The 16,146-nt window shown below is 45.0% G+C and overlaps 1 protein-coding gene across 5 annotated transcripts in view; it reads left to right on the top strand.

Moving 5' to 3' along the window:
* The window catches only part of LOC132870996 (gastrula zinc finger protein XlCGF26.1-like), a 106,352-nt gene extending 99,148 nt beyond the window's left edge, over positions 1 to 7,204 (top strand). For all 5 annotated transcript variants that reach the window (XM_060905109.1, XM_060905107.1, XM_060905106.1 and 2 more), the window contains one exon: positions 5,430 to 7,204. In XM_060905109.1, the coding sequence (XP_060761092.1) occupies positions 5,430 to 7,027 (1,598 nt within the window). In that variant the 3' untranslated portion in view covers positions 7,028 to 7,204. The remainder of the gene's footprint in view (positions 1 to 5,429) is intronic.
* The last annotated feature ends 8,942 nt before the right edge of the window (positions 7,205 to 16,146 follow it).

Genomic DNA, 16,146 nt, shown 5'->3' with positions numbered 1-16,146 from the left:
CTTGACACCCTAATCCATATTTAAAATTCATATGAAAAAATACAGATTTGCTGTTGTAAATGCTACTAGAAACTATTTTAAAATAAATCTATTCATATCCAACTTGATAAATAAGGCCCATTGTTGTATCTTTCAGAACCTTGAATGCTAGGGCTGAGTTTCCTTTTCAATCCTGGAGGCGATGTAAATAAAGCTAGGCATGCCATTATCTAGACTTGACATTCAATCAAACAGAAACCAACAACTCCCCCTTGGTTGCTCAGACCCACGGGGCTGTAGCCAGTGCTGTGCATAGCTGCTGTTCCAGCACCCTTATTGAATCTACCAGTATTCCTAGTTAGAGGCTGCTATATATTAGTCCTTGTTGCATCTGACCAGGTGGGTGGAGCACAGAAGCACAGCAGGCAAGAACTGAGTTCACAAAAACTTTTTATTCTTAGCTTTTCAGCTTTCCACACTCTCCCAGCCACACATGCACGCACACAAGTGTTCTGGTTGGGGAGAGAGAGCTCCCTTTCTCTGCTCTCTCCTTTTAAAGGGCGTGGTCACTGGGGAAGACACACAAACACAGGTTAATTCCCATCAGGTGCAATGATTCCACCACTTACCTTCCCTGATGCTGCCCTCCATTCACAGACCGATGCTTGGCCACGCCCCCGCTGCCACATACCCCCACCGCCCGACTCAGGCCTGGGAGCCGTCGGGCCTGTAGCCGACCCCCCCCCCCCGAATGGGAGAGGAAATCCGCCACGACCATCTGTGCCCCCGGCCTGTGGACCACCTCGATCCATGCGTTGGCTTCCTTCATGCGGTGGAGCAACTGCAGGGGCTCGTGGTCTGAACAGAGGGTGAAAGGGCGCCACAGCAGGTAGTAGTGGAGGGTGAAGACTGCCCACTTGATGGTGCTGCTTTTTGATTGTGCTGTACCTGCCCTCAGGCAGCGACAGCTTCCAGCTGATGTACAGCACTGGATGGTCGTCCCCCTCCACCTCCTGGGACAGAACAGCCCCCAGCCCTCTGTCCGATGTGTCCGTCGTGAGATCAGTCACCGTTTTAGTGAGATCAGTCAGCGGGCTGGTGACATCCGAATAATTAGGTATAAACCTACGATAGTAGCCAGCCAGCCCCAGGAACTGTCTCACCCTCTTTTTGGTCTTGGGCCTCGGGCAGGCTGCAATCGCTGCTGCCCATTGCCCAAGTGGAAACCCAGATAGCGTACTTCCACCCGCCCAATCGCACACTTCTTTGGGTTGGCTGTGAGACCCGCTTGCCTCAGTGACCTAAGGTCGGCCCTTAGGTGTTCCAGGTGCAGCGGCCAGTCATTACTGTAAATAATAACATCGTCCAAGTAGGCGACCTCGTAGGTGGCGTGGGGGTGGAGGACCCTATCCATGAGCCGCTGGAACGTAGCGGGTGCCCCAAACAGCCCAAAAGGAAGTATGACGAACTGGTGTAAGCCAAACAGTGTGGAAAAGGCTGTTTTCTCTCAGGGTAGTGGAGTCAAGGGGACCTGCCAATATCCTTTTGTCAAATCCAGTATCGAATAAAAATGAGCCATGCCTAATCGATCGAGCAACTCGTCAATACGAGGCATTGGGTACGTGTCAAATTTAGACACCGCGTTGACTTTCCCATAGTCCACACAGAACCGGATGGACCCGTCGGCCTTGGGAACCAAGACCACCGGGCTGCTCCAGTCGCTGTGGGACTCCTCGACGATGCCCATTTCAAGCATTGTATCGAGTTCTTCCCGAACCACCTTTTTTTTGTGTTCGGGCAGTCTGTAAGGGTGGCTGAGCACTACTACCCCCAGGGGCATCTCAATGTGGTGTTCCGTGAGGTGGGTGTGGCTGGGCAGCGGCGAGAACACGTCAGAAAATTCTGTTTGCAACTGGGCGACCTCCGTCATTTGGGTCGGGGAGAGGTGGTCTCCACAGGGGACTGGAGCGGTGGGTGATGTCAATTTTCTTTTTTGAACCTCCGGCCCCAGCTCCGCCTTCTCCGGAACCACCGAAACCAACACCACGGGGACCTCCTCATTCCAAAGTTATAGTAGATTGAGGTGGTATATCTGTAACGTCCCACCCCTGTCCATTCGCCTCACCTCATAGTCGACGTCCCCGACTCGCCGTGTGACCTCAAAGGGTCCTTGCCACCTGGCGATCAATTTGGAGCTTGACGTGGGCAACAACACGAGTACTTTATCTCCCAGTGTGAATTCCCTAAGGCGTGTGCCCTTGTCATACAGACAGACTTGACGTTCTTGGGCCTGTCGCAAATTCTCCTGGGTTAGATGCGTGTGGGTGTGGAGTTTGGCGTGCAGGTCGGTAACGTATTGAATTTCATTTTTACTGGTCGAAGGTCCCTCCTCCCAGTTTTCCCATAGCACATCCAGAATGCCACGCGGCTTACGCCCGTATAATAATTCGAACGGGGAGAACCCCGTGGAGGCTTGCGGGACCTCTCGCACTGCGAATAACAGGGGCTCGAGCCATTTATCCCAGTTGCGTGCGTCTTCACTTACAAATTTTCTAATTACGTTTTTGAGGGTGCGATTAAACCATTCGACTAAGCCATCCGTTTGTGGGTGATGAACGCTGGTGCGGATAGGCTTAATTCCCAGTAACCCATACAGTTTGCGCAGTGCGCGTGACATAAACGTAGTGCCTTGATCAGTCAGAATCTCTTTGGGGATTCCGACTTGGGAGAGGATGCGGAAGAGCACTTCTGCAATACTACGTGCTGAGATATTGCGAAGAGGCACTGCTTCCGGATATCGCTTTGCATAGTCCACCAGAACTAAAACAAAGTGATATCCTCGTGTTGACCGATCTAATGGCCTGACGAGATCCATCCCAATTCTTTCGAACGGGGTCTCGATTAATGGCAGAGGGTGCAAAGGCGCTTTTGGAATGGCCGTACACCACCTATGGACATCGCCACGAATCCCTGGCCAATAGAACCGGGCCATTATTTGGGGTAGTGTCTTATCCTGCCCCAAGCGTCCGGCCATGGGATTAAAGTCAGCCACCTGGAATATAAATTCCCGGCGGCTCTTTGGGATAAAAAGCTGTGTTACTTGTTCCTTAGTCTGAGTGTCCTGCGTCACTCGGTATAATCTCTCCTTAATAACGGAAAAATAGGGGAAGGATGGTATAGCATTTGGCTGGAGAGTTTGACCATCGATTACTCTCACTTGGTCAAACGCATGCCGCAGAGTCTCGTCTCGGGACTGCTCTAACGGGAAATCTGAGAGGGAATCCCTGAGAGGGAGGAGGAGCATGCTGCTCTGCACTCTGACGCGGTGATGATGTAGATGTCTCTGTGACAGCTGCTCCCGGGACCTCCCCCCGCTGAACTATGGCAGGCCCCACTCTTCAATAAATGCGTCATTAATTCCCGAAATCCTGGCCGATCAGTCCCCAAAATTGAGTGAGTAAGGCGAGGGTTAACCACTGCCTTTACTCTAAATTTTTCCCCTCGTAATAGAATGTGGACCGACACTAAAAGGTAGTTTATTTATTTATTTAAAGGTTTAGTTATCAGGGACAATACACATTAATAAAACATTTAAACAAATGTAAATATGCCAGAATTAGCCAGAAGGCTATTTTGCATCTGCTGTCCCTGGACTGATGTTAAAATAGTTGTGAACATCCCCATGCACACCCAACACCTTCACCAATTGTGCTCTTCCCAATGCCTCATCTTGCACCAGGCTTTGGTGGTTTGAGGTCTGATTACAGCCGGAGTCCACCAAAGCCTGATACGTATCCCCTTGGATACTCACCGGTATGTGATACGCTCCGGCCCGATTGAGGGCGGTCACGGGCGCGTTGGGGATCCAGACCATCATGCCCACCTCCATCGCCGAGCACTGATGCTGGAGGTGCCCCGGTTCGCTGCAGCGCCAGCATACCGGCCCAGGCTCTCTCTCTGCACCAGTGTTCCGGATATCACTCACCTGGGGGGGGGGGGACACAGACAAGGAAGTAGGAACCGGTAGGGTGCGGCGGGCTGGCTGGGGTGGAGCCGGCCCCCACCTCCACAGTGGGGGAATGGGGCGAGGACAAGGAACAGAGGGAGAAGAGAGGGAAGAAGGGGAGACATGCTGTCCTGCCGTTGGAACGGCCGCCATATGGTCCTCCGCTAGCTCGATGGCCTGATCCAGCGATGCCAGGTGATGGCACTTGACCCACTCCGCTGTTCCTTCCGGAAGTCGGGCGACAAATTGTTCCAGCGCTACCAGATTGATGATTCCCTCGGCGTCGCAGTTGTTGGCCCTCAGCCACCACCAGCAGGCGTCCCGGAGTTGCTGGCCAGACGCGAATGGCTGGCCGACTTTCTCCAGGCGCAGCAGGCGGAAGGGCTGTCGTTGTTGTTCCGGGGTGTGACCCACGCGTTGGAGGACGGCCCTGCAGAGGTCCGCGTAGACCAGCCGTCTGTCGGCGGGGAGCTGTAGCGCGTCCAGCTGCGCCTTGCCCGTTAGCAAGGGGAGGAGGCGCGCCACGCGCTGTTCCACCGGCCAACCCCATGCCTCTGCTGCCTGCTCAAAAAGAGTGAAGAAGGCTTCGGGGTCGTCATGTGGACCCATCTTCGTTAGTGTGAGGTGGGGAGAGTCCACGGTCCAGGGGATGGGGTTAGGATTAAGGATTTGGAGAGGTTAGGCTTGGGGATTGGGAGTGGGGGAAGGGATAAAGACTGGAAAAGTTAAGGTAAGGGATTGGGGGAGGTTGTGGAGTGATTGGGATTGGGAAAGAATAGGTTTAGGAATTGAGAATGGGAGAGGTTGTGCCAGCACCAGGGCTTCGAACCGTTGTTCCTGCTCCTTCTGGAGGGCGATCTGCGCCTGGTGCTGGTTCTGTTGGGCCATGGCGAGGGCATGGACCAGGTCCTTGAAGGGGGAGGACTCCATGTGGCCGTTCTCTTCTGCACTCATTCCCAGGTTTTGGCACCACTGTTGTATCTGACCAGGTGGGTGGAGCACAGAGGCATGGCAGGCTAGAACTGAGTTCACAAAAACTTATTTTTAGCTTTTCAGCTTTCCACACTCTCCCAGCCACACACACACACGCACGCAAGTGTTCTTGTTGGGGAGAGAGCTGCCTTTCTTTGCTCTCTCTCTCCTTTTAAAGGGCGCGGTCACTGGGGAAGACCACACAAACACAGGTTAATTCCCATCAGGTGCAATGATTCCACCACTTGCCTTCCCTGACTCCACCCTCCATTCACAGACCGCCGCTTGGCCATGCTCCCGCTGCCACAGTCCTCAAACTTTTTTTTTTGTCTCAGTCTTTATTCATGTAGAATATTGAATGTTTGAGGTTCAGTAAAAATGCTACCTTACATTAGGTTCGTGTTGTTACAGTTTATAATCTTGTTGCATTTCATGTTCAATTTCTGCTATTTTTGTCCTTTCATTTCTCCAGATGTAAAGAACACTGAAGTAAAGAACGCACTGCTGCAAGTCTTTTCCTGCTCCACATGTCCTCGTTCCTATACATCTCAAATTTACCTCGACAAACACATCCAGAGATGCCACTATAAAGAGTATGTGGGACTACGGGAATCAGGAGAGATTAAATATGAGCTTCAGATCCCCTCCAGATGTCAGCCAACATCAACTAATACTCTCAGTTCTGACACTTCTCATGATGCTATACAGAAGGAAATTCACTACTGCTCAGACTGTGGAAAGAGTTTTGGTCATCAGAATGCATTCAAGACGCACCAGCGCATTCACACAGGAGGAAAGCCGCATCAATGCTCACAATGTGGTAAGAGTTTTACTGGACAGAGTGATCTCCAACGACACCAGCGCATTCACACAGGTGAGAAGCCGTATCACTGCTCACAGTGTGGGAAGAGTTTTACTGGACAGAGTGATCTCCAACGACACCAGCGCATTCACACAGGAGAGAAGCCGTATCACTGCTCACAGTGTGGGAAGAGTTTTACTGTACAGAGTGCTCTCCAACAACACCAGCGCATTCACACAGGAGAGAAGCCGTATCACTGCTCACAGTGTGGGAAGAGTTTTACTCGGCAAGGTGATCTCCAACAACACCAGCGCATTCACACAGGAGAGAAGCCGTATCACTGCTCACAGTGTGGGAAGAGTTTTACTCAGCAGAGTGCTCTCCAACAACACCAGCGCATTCACACAGGAGAGAAGCCGTATCACTGCTCACAGTGTGGGAAGAGTTTTACTCGTCAGTGTCATCTCCAACGACACCAGCGCATTCACACAGGAGCGAAACCGTATCACTGCTCACAGTGTGGGAAGAGTTTTACTCAACATAGTGATCTTCAACGACACCAGCGCGTTCACACAGGAGAGAAGCCGTCTCACTGTACACAGTGTGAAAAGAGTTTTACTCAGCATAGTGATCTTCAACAACACCAGCGAGTTCACACAGGAGAGAAGCCGCATCACTGTACACAGTGTGGGAAGAGTTATACTTATCGAAGTGCTCTCCAAATACACCAGCGTGTTCACACAGGAGAGAAGCCGTTTAACTGCTCACAGTGTGGGAAGAGTTTTAGTGAACAGAGTGCTCTCCGACGACACCAGCGCATTCACACAGGAGAGAAGCCGCATCACTGCTCACAGTGTGGCAAGAGTTTTACTCGGCAGAGTTATCTCGGACAACACCAGCGCATTCACACAGGAGAGAAGCCGTATCACTGCTCACAGTGTGGGAAGAGTTTTACTGAACGGAGTGCTCTCCGACGACACCAGTACAGTCACACAGGAGAGAAGCCGTATCACTGCTCACAGTGTGGAAAGAGTTTTACTCGGCAGAGTTATCTCGGACAACACCAGCGCATTCACACAGGAGAGAAGCCGTATCACTGCTCACAGTGTGGGAAGAGTTTTACTGAACGGAGTGCTCTCCGACGACACCAGTACAGTCACACAGGAGAGAAGCCGTATCACTGCTCACAGTGTGGAAAGAGTTTTACTCGTCAGAGTACTCTCCAACAACACCAGCGCATTCACACAGGAGAGACGCTGCATCACTGATCACAGTGTGGAAAGATGTTCACTTATTCAGTTACATTTAAGTACACTAACTCAGAGACATTGCATGATTTAAAGTAGTCACGTTAAATATGGTTGTTATTGTGATTTGTTTCGGCTGGAAATTACCTGTAATTTGAAATTTATTGTTCATGTTACATGACTGTTTTAAAATATGTACCTTTATAGTGATGTTTAAAACAAGATTATTAATGTTTTCTTTTGACCTTAAGTAATCATTAATTACCAATATACAAGTAACGATTAAACTGCAATTCTCATCAGTTTAGTGCTGCAGCATGAGACTAATTGTTAATGGAATTATTACTGATCAGGAGTTTAACATTACTATGTTTAACGGAAACGTGGATCAAACCAAATGACGATGGAGCAGTGAAATGAAGCTCGTCCAGCTAAGATCAATAGGTATTATTTTTTGGCACCTCAAGTCGTAAAGGCTACATTGGGGGCAGAGCTTTCACTTACAAAGCCCCATATTTATGGATCAGCCTTCCAAGTAGTGTTTATGACTCAGACCGTTTAAGTCTAGGGTTAAGGGATTAGGGTTCGGTTTCATGGAGGCTGTGTTGTGCACTGTCCCTCCTTGGGCTTCTCCTCGATGTTCCACCAATGCCATGCAGTCATCCCCATGTTGCATTTGGGTTTTTCTTGGGGGAGGGTTTATTTTAAGATTGTGAGTAGGGAAGAGGGAAACAATGAAGGTGAGGTGATGGGTTATGGTAAGGTTTTAGGGGTTAGGGTTGGGTTTTAGGGTGAGGGGTGAGGGTTAATTTTGGGGTAAGGTATAGTGTTAGTCTAAGGTAGGGGTTGTGGAATAACTGCTATGCGCAGGCCTATTGGAGTTTGGGGGTGGAAAGAGAGGGCCTGGTGAGGCGAAAGCCTGTAATCAACAAAAAAGTAGAAATATTCAGCGAATTTGTTCCAGTAGCCTAATCAATATAAAATTAGATCATACTGACTGTAAAGCTGCTGCCAGCACCTTTGATCTAAAGTTGGGGCTGTTAAATATTAGATCTCTTACATCTAAAGCGCTAATGGTTAATGAACTCATTACTGATCAGGAGTTTAATGTACTTTGTTTAACTGAAACATGGATTAAGCCAAATGAATATATAGCATTAAATGAAGCGAGTCCTCCTGGATACAGTTATATACACCAGCCTCGTCTAACTGGCAGAGGAGGAGGAGTCGCGGTTATTTATAATGATTATCTAGGTGTAACACACAAACCTGGTTATAAATTTAATGCATTTGAACTTCTTCATACTCATATAATGTATGTTGCCTCGAAAAATAAGTTTACTCAGTTAATTCCGTTACTTATTATTTACAGGCCCCCGGGGCCATATTCTGAGTTTCTTTCTGAATTTGCAGATTTTATCTCAGATCTGGTTATTTCCTTAGACAAAGCTTTAGTTGTCGGAGATTTTAATATTCACTTCGAGAACCCAGAAGACTCTTTGAAAACAGCGTTTGTGTCCATTTTAGATTCAGTCGGGATTAATCAGAATGTCATAGGACCGATCCATAATGGTGGTCACACCCTCGATCTAATACTAACATTTGGGTTAAACGTAGAAAATATGGTCATACTTCCACAGTCTGAAGTTCTCTCAGATCATTATCTCATCTCATTCAAAATATGTCTGAGTAATAATATATGCACCTCACCACGCTACTGTATTAAACGTACATTCACGTCAACTACTGCACAGAGCTTTATAAATGATCTCCCAGAGTTATCAACTTTGACTGGGTCACTGTCGGCCCCTGCAGAACTTGATCAGGCAACTGAATGCTTAGAGTCAACATTCCGCCATACTTTAGATAATGTAGCTCCTCTTAAAAAGGAAAATGGTCAGAGACAAAAAGTTAGCACCCTGGTATAATGATGACACTCACACTTTAAAACAGACCACTCGAAAATTGGAACGTAAATGGCGTCAAACAAAATTGGTAGCATTCAAATTAGCATGGAAGGAGAGCTTCCAAAAGTATAGAAAAGCTCTTAGTGCTGCTAGATCAACATATCTCTCCTCCCTAATAGAAGATAACAAAAATAATCCTAGATTCCTCTTTAATACTGTAGCAAAATTAACCAGGAATAAGTCCACTATAGACACATGCACACCTGTAGTATGTAGTAGCAACGACTTCATGAATTTTTTTAATGACAAAATTGAGAATATCCAACAAAAAATTCAAACTACTAATTCAAGGTCAGACAATGTAAATGACCCTGTAATTAACAATATAACTATCAGATCAGCAATTAGAATGTTTTACTCCCCTTAGAGAAACTGAATTACTTTCATGACTCTCGGCATCAAAAGCCTCAACTTGTGTCCTAGATCCCTTACCTACATGTCTATTCAAACAGATAACACCTGAAGTAATTGAACCGCTTCTAAAAATAATAAATTCTTCTCTTACGATTGGCTATGTACCCAAATCCTTTAAACGAGCAGTTATCAAACCCCTGATTAAAAAAACCTAACCTTGATCCCTGTCAGCTATCCAATTACCGGCCAATATCAAACCTCCCCTTTATCTCCAAGATCCTTGAAAAAGCTGTGGCACATCAGTTATGCTCATATTTACATCGGAATAACATCCATGAAATGTATCAGTTAGGATTTAGACCTCATCATAGCACAGAGACAGCTCTGGTTAAAATAGTAAACGACCTACTGTTGGCATCTGATCATTGCTGTGTCTTGCTGCTTGTGTTGCTTGACCTTAGTGCAGCATTTGATACCATTGATCATTCCATTCTTCTGAATAGACTAGAAAATGTTGTGGGAGTTAAGAGAACGGCCCTCTCTTGGCTCAGGTCTCATTTAACTGATCGCTATCAATATGTTGATGTAAATGGTGATTTTTCTCGACATACTGAGGTAAAGTTTGATGTTCCACAAGGTTCTGTCTTGGGTCCACTGCTTTTTTCTTTATATATATATATATATATATACACATACAGTGGTGCTTTAAAGTTTGTGAACCCTTTAGAATTTTCTATATTTCTGCATAAATATGACCTAAAACATCATCAGATTTTCACACAAGTCCTAAAAGTAGATAAAGAGAACCCAGTTAAACAAATGAGGCAAAAATATTATACTTGTCATTTATTTATTAAGGAAAATGATCCAATGTTACATATCTGTGAGTGGCAAAAGTATGTGAACTTCTAGGATTAGCAGTTAATTTGAAGGTGAAATTAGAGTCAGGTGTTTTCAGTCAGTGGGATGACAATCAGGTGTGAGTGGGCACCCTGTTTTATTTAAAGAACAGGGATCTATCTAAGTCTGATCTTCACAACACGTTTGTGGAAGTGTATCATGGCACGAACAAAGGAGATTTCTGAGGACCTCAGAAAAAGCGTTGCTGATGCTCATCAGGCTGGAAAAGGTTACAAAACCAATCTCTAAAGAGTTTGGCCTCCACCAATCCACAGTGAGACAGATTGTGTACAAATGGAGGAAATTCAAGACCATTGTTACCTTCCCCAGGAGTGGTCAACCAACAAAGATCATTCCAAGAGCAAGACGTGTAATAGTCGGCGAGGTCACAAAGGACCCCAGGGTAACTTCTAAGCAACTGAAGGCCTCTCTCACATTGGCTAATGTTCATGAATCCACCATCAGGAGAACACTGAAAAACAATAGTGTGCATGGCAGGCTTGCAAGGAGAACGCCACTGCTCTCCAAACGGAACATTGCTGCTCATCTGCAATTTGCTAAAGATCATGTGGACAAGCCAGAAGGCTATTGGAAAAATGTTTTGTGGACAGATGAGACCAAAATAGATCCTTTTGGTTTACATGAGAAGCATTATGTTTGGAGAAAGGAAAACACTGCATTCCAGCATAAGAACCTTATCCCATCTGTGAACCGTGGTGGTAGTATCATGGTTTGGGCCTGTTTTGCTGCATCTGGGCCAGGACGGCTTGTCATCATTGATGGAACGATGAATTCTGGATTATACCAGTGAATTCTAAAGGAAATTCTCAGGACATCTGCCCATGAACTGAATCTCAAGAGAAGGTGGATCATGCAGCAAAACAACAACCCTAAGTACACAAGTCATTCTACCAAAGAATGGTTAAAGAAGAATAAATTTAATGTTTTGGAATGGCCAAGTCAAAGTCCTGACCTTAATCCAATGGAAATGTTGTGGAAGGACCTGAAGCGAGCAGTTCATGTGAGGAAATCCACCAACATTCCAGAGTTGAAGCTGCTCTGTACAGAGGAATGGGCTAAAATTCCTCCAAGCTGGTGTGCAGGACTGATCAACAGTTACTGGAAATGTTTAGTTGCAGTTATTGCTGCACAAGTGGGTCACACCACATACTAAAGGCAAAGGTTCACATACTTTTGCCACTCACAGATATGTAATATTGGATCATTTTCCTCAATTAATAAATGACCAAGTATAATATTTTTGTCTAATTAGTTTAACTAGGTTCTCTTTATCTACTTTTAGGACTTTTGTGAAAATCTGATGATGTTTTAGGTCATATTTATTCAGAAATATAGAAAATTCTAAAGGGTTCACAAACTTTCAAGCAGCACTATACATGCTTAGTAATTGATAAGAGAGGGGATTGGGTTAGGGTTATGGGGGGGGGGTGAATGCAAGTCCTGGTTTGTGGAGGGGATGGGGTTAGGATTAAGGATTTGGAGAGGTTAGGCTTGGGGATTGGGAGTGGGGGAAGGGATAAAGACTGGAAAAGTTAAGGTAAGGGATTGGGGGAGGTTGTGGAGTGATTGGGATTGGGAAAGAATAGGTTTAGGAATTGAGAATGGGAGAGGTTCAGATTAGGGATTGGAAGTGGAAGGGGTTAGGTGACTGGAACGGTTAGGGTAAGGAATTAGGGAAGGGAGAGGTTGTGGAGCGGTCAAGATTAGGGTTGGAATTTGAGTGTGGAGATTAGGTTAAGGGATTGGATGGGTTAGGATTAGGATTGGGGTAACCTTTGGGATTGGGGAAGGGGAGGGTAATTAATGGGACATAAAAGGCCCCCTGCATTGTAGAGAATTAAAAAATTAAAAACCAGTGATAAGTGCTCACATACATAAAAGTGCTCCAAACCATAAAATCACAATCAAAAATAAAATAATTTCCACCACTCATGACAAATATGTATAAGTGCTTCAAATAATACAACCCCGATTCCAAAAAAGTTGGGACAAAGTAGAAATTGTAAATAAAAACGGAATGCAATGATGTGGAAGTTTCAAAATTCCATATTTTATTCAGAATAGAACATAGATGACAGATCAAATGTTTAAACTGAGAAAATGTATCATTTAAAGAGAAAAATTAGGTGATTTTAAATTTCATGACAACAACACATCTCAAAAAAGTTGGGACAAGGCCATATTTACCACTGTGAGACATCCCCTTTTCTCTTTACAACAGTCTGTAAACGTCTGGGGACTGAGGAGACAAGTTGCTCAAGTTTAGGGATAGGAATGTTAACCCATTCTTGTCTAATGTAGGATTCTAGTTGCTCAACTGTCTTAGGTCTTTTTTGTCGTATCTTCCATTTTATGATGTGCCAAATGTTTTCTATGGATGAAAGATCTGGACTGCAGGCTGGCCAGTTCAGTACCTGGACCCTTCTTCTACGCAGCCATGATGCTGTAATTGATGCAGTATGTGGTTTGGCATTGTCATGTTGGAAAACGCAAGGTCTTCCCTGAAAGAGACGTCGTCTGGATGGGAGCATATGTTGCTCTAGAACCTGGATCTACCTTTCAGCATTGGTGTCTTTCCAGATGTGTAAGCTGCCCATGCCACGCGCAGTAATGCAACCCCATACCATCAGAGATGCAGGCTTCTGAACTGAGAGCTGATAACAACTTGGGTCGTCCTTCTTCTCTTTAGTCCGAATGACACGGCCTCCCTGATTTCCATAAAGAACTTCACATTTTGATTCGTCTGACCACAGAACAGTTTTCCACTTTGCCACAGTCCATTGTAAATGAGCCTTGGCCCAGAGAAGGCGTCTGCACTTCTGGATCATGTTTAGATACGGCTTCTTCGTTGAACTATAGAGTTTTAGCTGGCAACGGCGGATGGCACGGTGAATTGTGTTCACAGATAATGTTCTCTGGAAATATTCCTGAGCCCATTTTGTGATTTTCTAATACAGAATGTTAATGACCTATTGCCAGTTGACCTAATGAGTTGCATTTTGGTCCTTCAGCTGTTCCTTTTTTGTACCTTTAACTTTTCCAGCCTCTTATTGCCCCTGTCCCAACTTTTTTGAGATGTGTTGCTGTCATGAAATTTCAAATGAGCCAGTAGTTGGCATGAAATTTCAAAATTTCTCACTTTCAACATTTGATATGTTGTCTATGTTCTATTGTTAGGGTTTTGCTGGGGATCGAACCCGGGTCGCTGGTGTAGTGAAATAGCAAACCCCCACTAGGCCACCAGGGGAATGACTCAAGTGCAGAGGAGTGAGGTGAAAGTAGAGTAGAAAAACAGTTTATTTACAATCCAGGGCAAAAACATAAGTAAGATCCAAAGGTTCAAAGTCCAAAAATGAGAAAAGAAGAGGCAAAACGCTCAGAAGATCCAAAAAGGTAGTACAAAGTCCAAAGATAAGAAAAGGCAAAATGCAAAACGCTCAGAAGATCCAAAAAGGTAGAACAAAATCCAAAGAAAACAAAATACCAAAAACACAAGAGCATAAGCAAGGGACAGAGGAAACAAACCATAGGTAGCACAAAGACTCCGTGACTGGGGACCAAACTGAGGAAGTATTTATACACAAGCTAAATGGGAAACAGGTGACAATAATGAGGACTAAACAGGCAATCAAAACAAACACAAAACACAGAAGCAGTGGCGACCTCTAGAGGCCCAAAACAAACATGACAAGAAAAAAAACATAACAGCGGCCTCTAGAGGCCAAGACAGTCCCCAGTCCTAACAACTGTGACTACAATATCAGTTTTTGAGATTTGTAAATTATTGCATTCTGTTTTTATTTACAATTTGTACTTTGTCCCAACTTTTTTGGAATTGGGGTTGTATTTAAATTGTTGAAAAACGCACTGTGTTGATTCCTGCCTGACGTTTCGTAGATTATACTACTTCCTCAGAGGCTGGTATGTGTGTGTGTGAGAAGCTGGGTTGAATTTATGAACTAACTGAAGGAAGGGGAAGGAAGTTAGATGGAAATCAGTTGATGAGGGAGATCCTGAATCAGATAGGTTCTGAGTGGTGTTATTCAAAATTCAAACTAAATTGGTGCAGGATTGACAGATGATTGGTGATGGAGAAAAGAGGAGGAGAATAAAGTACTTGTCCAGGTGGGAGGTACGGGGAGAAGGTGTAGTGGAGGGGTCAGTAACTACAGAAACATGTAGCCTAGTGGCTCAAGAGCAGACCCTCAACTTTGTCTGGCCTGGATTCAATGCCAGGGCTAGGTTGTTTTTTTTTTAGGGTAAGTGTTACAGGTTTAGGGTTAACTGGCACAGATTTTTTTTTTGGGGGGGGGCACCTGGCACCGCTCCCCCATCCAAAAAAAAAAAACAGTTTCAGTAGCTATTGCCGATCCTGAGATATGCCTGCTGTTTTTATTTAATTCATAAGATTTTAAGAAATAATAAACAAAATAAATCATTATGTAAGATTGAGCTGAAGAGTTTATGGTATAAATTTATATTTATTAGTAAGTCCTAGCTTAGGTTTTTTCACTCGTGACCCAAATGCAGTGCAGAGCAAGCTGGGCAAGTCCTGTTGGATTTGAAAAGGGTGCGGGAACTTCGTGCATCAACCGAATAGCAGCGTGGTTAATAAGGCCGGACCGGCAGACATTGACCGGTAATTTTTGCATTTGTCCATCTGTATTTCCAAAGCAGAGGACTGGATGGCCCATGAAAAATTGTAAAGATATGGGTCTACTCTACTTCCAGATTTCTTCCAAATGTTACACTGGGCGAATACATTATGTCGTAACACGGCCTGTGATTGGTCAATCGCGGATGCTCTCGATGACAAGTCGCCTCTTATCAGTGAGTAGGAGTGCATTCTGGCCTGACACCACGTGATGTAGTTATCAGCTGGGTAGGTATATCACTAACGTTAAAATAAAATAGACTACTACAGATTTTGGACCCTGACAAAGTGTTTTTTCCATCATATTTTAACCCTTTGGGGTCGAGAGCTTCACCAGTGAAGCTGGGCAGGTTTAGAATGAGTAGATCATGTATTTAGATAAATAGCTTCGAATTATTATCATCTAAGCATGATAAACATATTGACAAAAACTTTACCCTTTCCTATGTGCCCACTGCCAAATACTATATTTTTTAAATTACCTAAATTAGGTGAAACATAAAACTTGTCACCTTAGTCAGTCACACTGAAGTCGGAGTGCTGAGCGCCCACTTACACATTCATACAAGACTATTCCCATGGTAACAGCATGATAATCACTTTCACCCTTTCAGTTTCCATTGGTTTCTCTTTCGCAGTGTTTTTTTTCTTCTATTTTCTAAGTTCTAGAAAATTATTTTACCACGTCTAGTTCTGAGTCATTTTAAAAGTAATCTTGTTACAAAGTTACTTGGAACCTCGTACTCAAAATTTTAACTCTCTTATGTAAGAATAATTGTATTGTTAATTACTAAATTTCCTATAGACTTATTATAAACATGGTGTCAAAAAAGTCATTGTTGACCTAAAATTACAGTACCTATATATGAGTCCCAGTAAGTTGTAACTAACTGGAACATCCTTGCCCCCCCATACAGCGCCCTCCACAATTATTGGCACCCCTCATTAAGATATGTTCTTAGGTGGTGTTTACATTAGACCGTATCCGTATCGTTGTCGTTGTGGATGCACTGTCCGTGCACATTAAAACGCCGGGAAACGACTCCACAGGCTGTACAGTTTGAATCCACCAGGGCCCACGTATTCAACCCAGTACGTATCTGATCCGGTGCTGTGTAAACATTGAGGAACGAGGATACGCAGTGCTGAGCTCTAGCTGACGTCGTCATTGGACAACGTCACTGTGACATCCACCTTCCTGATTCACTGGCGTTGGTCATGCCACGTTGGTCATGTGACGCGAC

The sequence above is a fragment of the Neoarius graeffei genome, chromosome 22, assembly GCF_027579695.1.
Source record: "Neoarius graeffei isolate fNeoGra1 chromosome 22, fNeoGra1.pri, whole genome shotgun sequence".
Classification (NCBI taxonomy): domain Eukaryota; kingdom Metazoa; phylum Chordata; class Actinopteri; order Siluriformes; family Ariidae; genus Neoarius; species Neoarius graeffei.
This window is presented reverse-complemented; position numbering and strand designations above follow the sequence as displayed.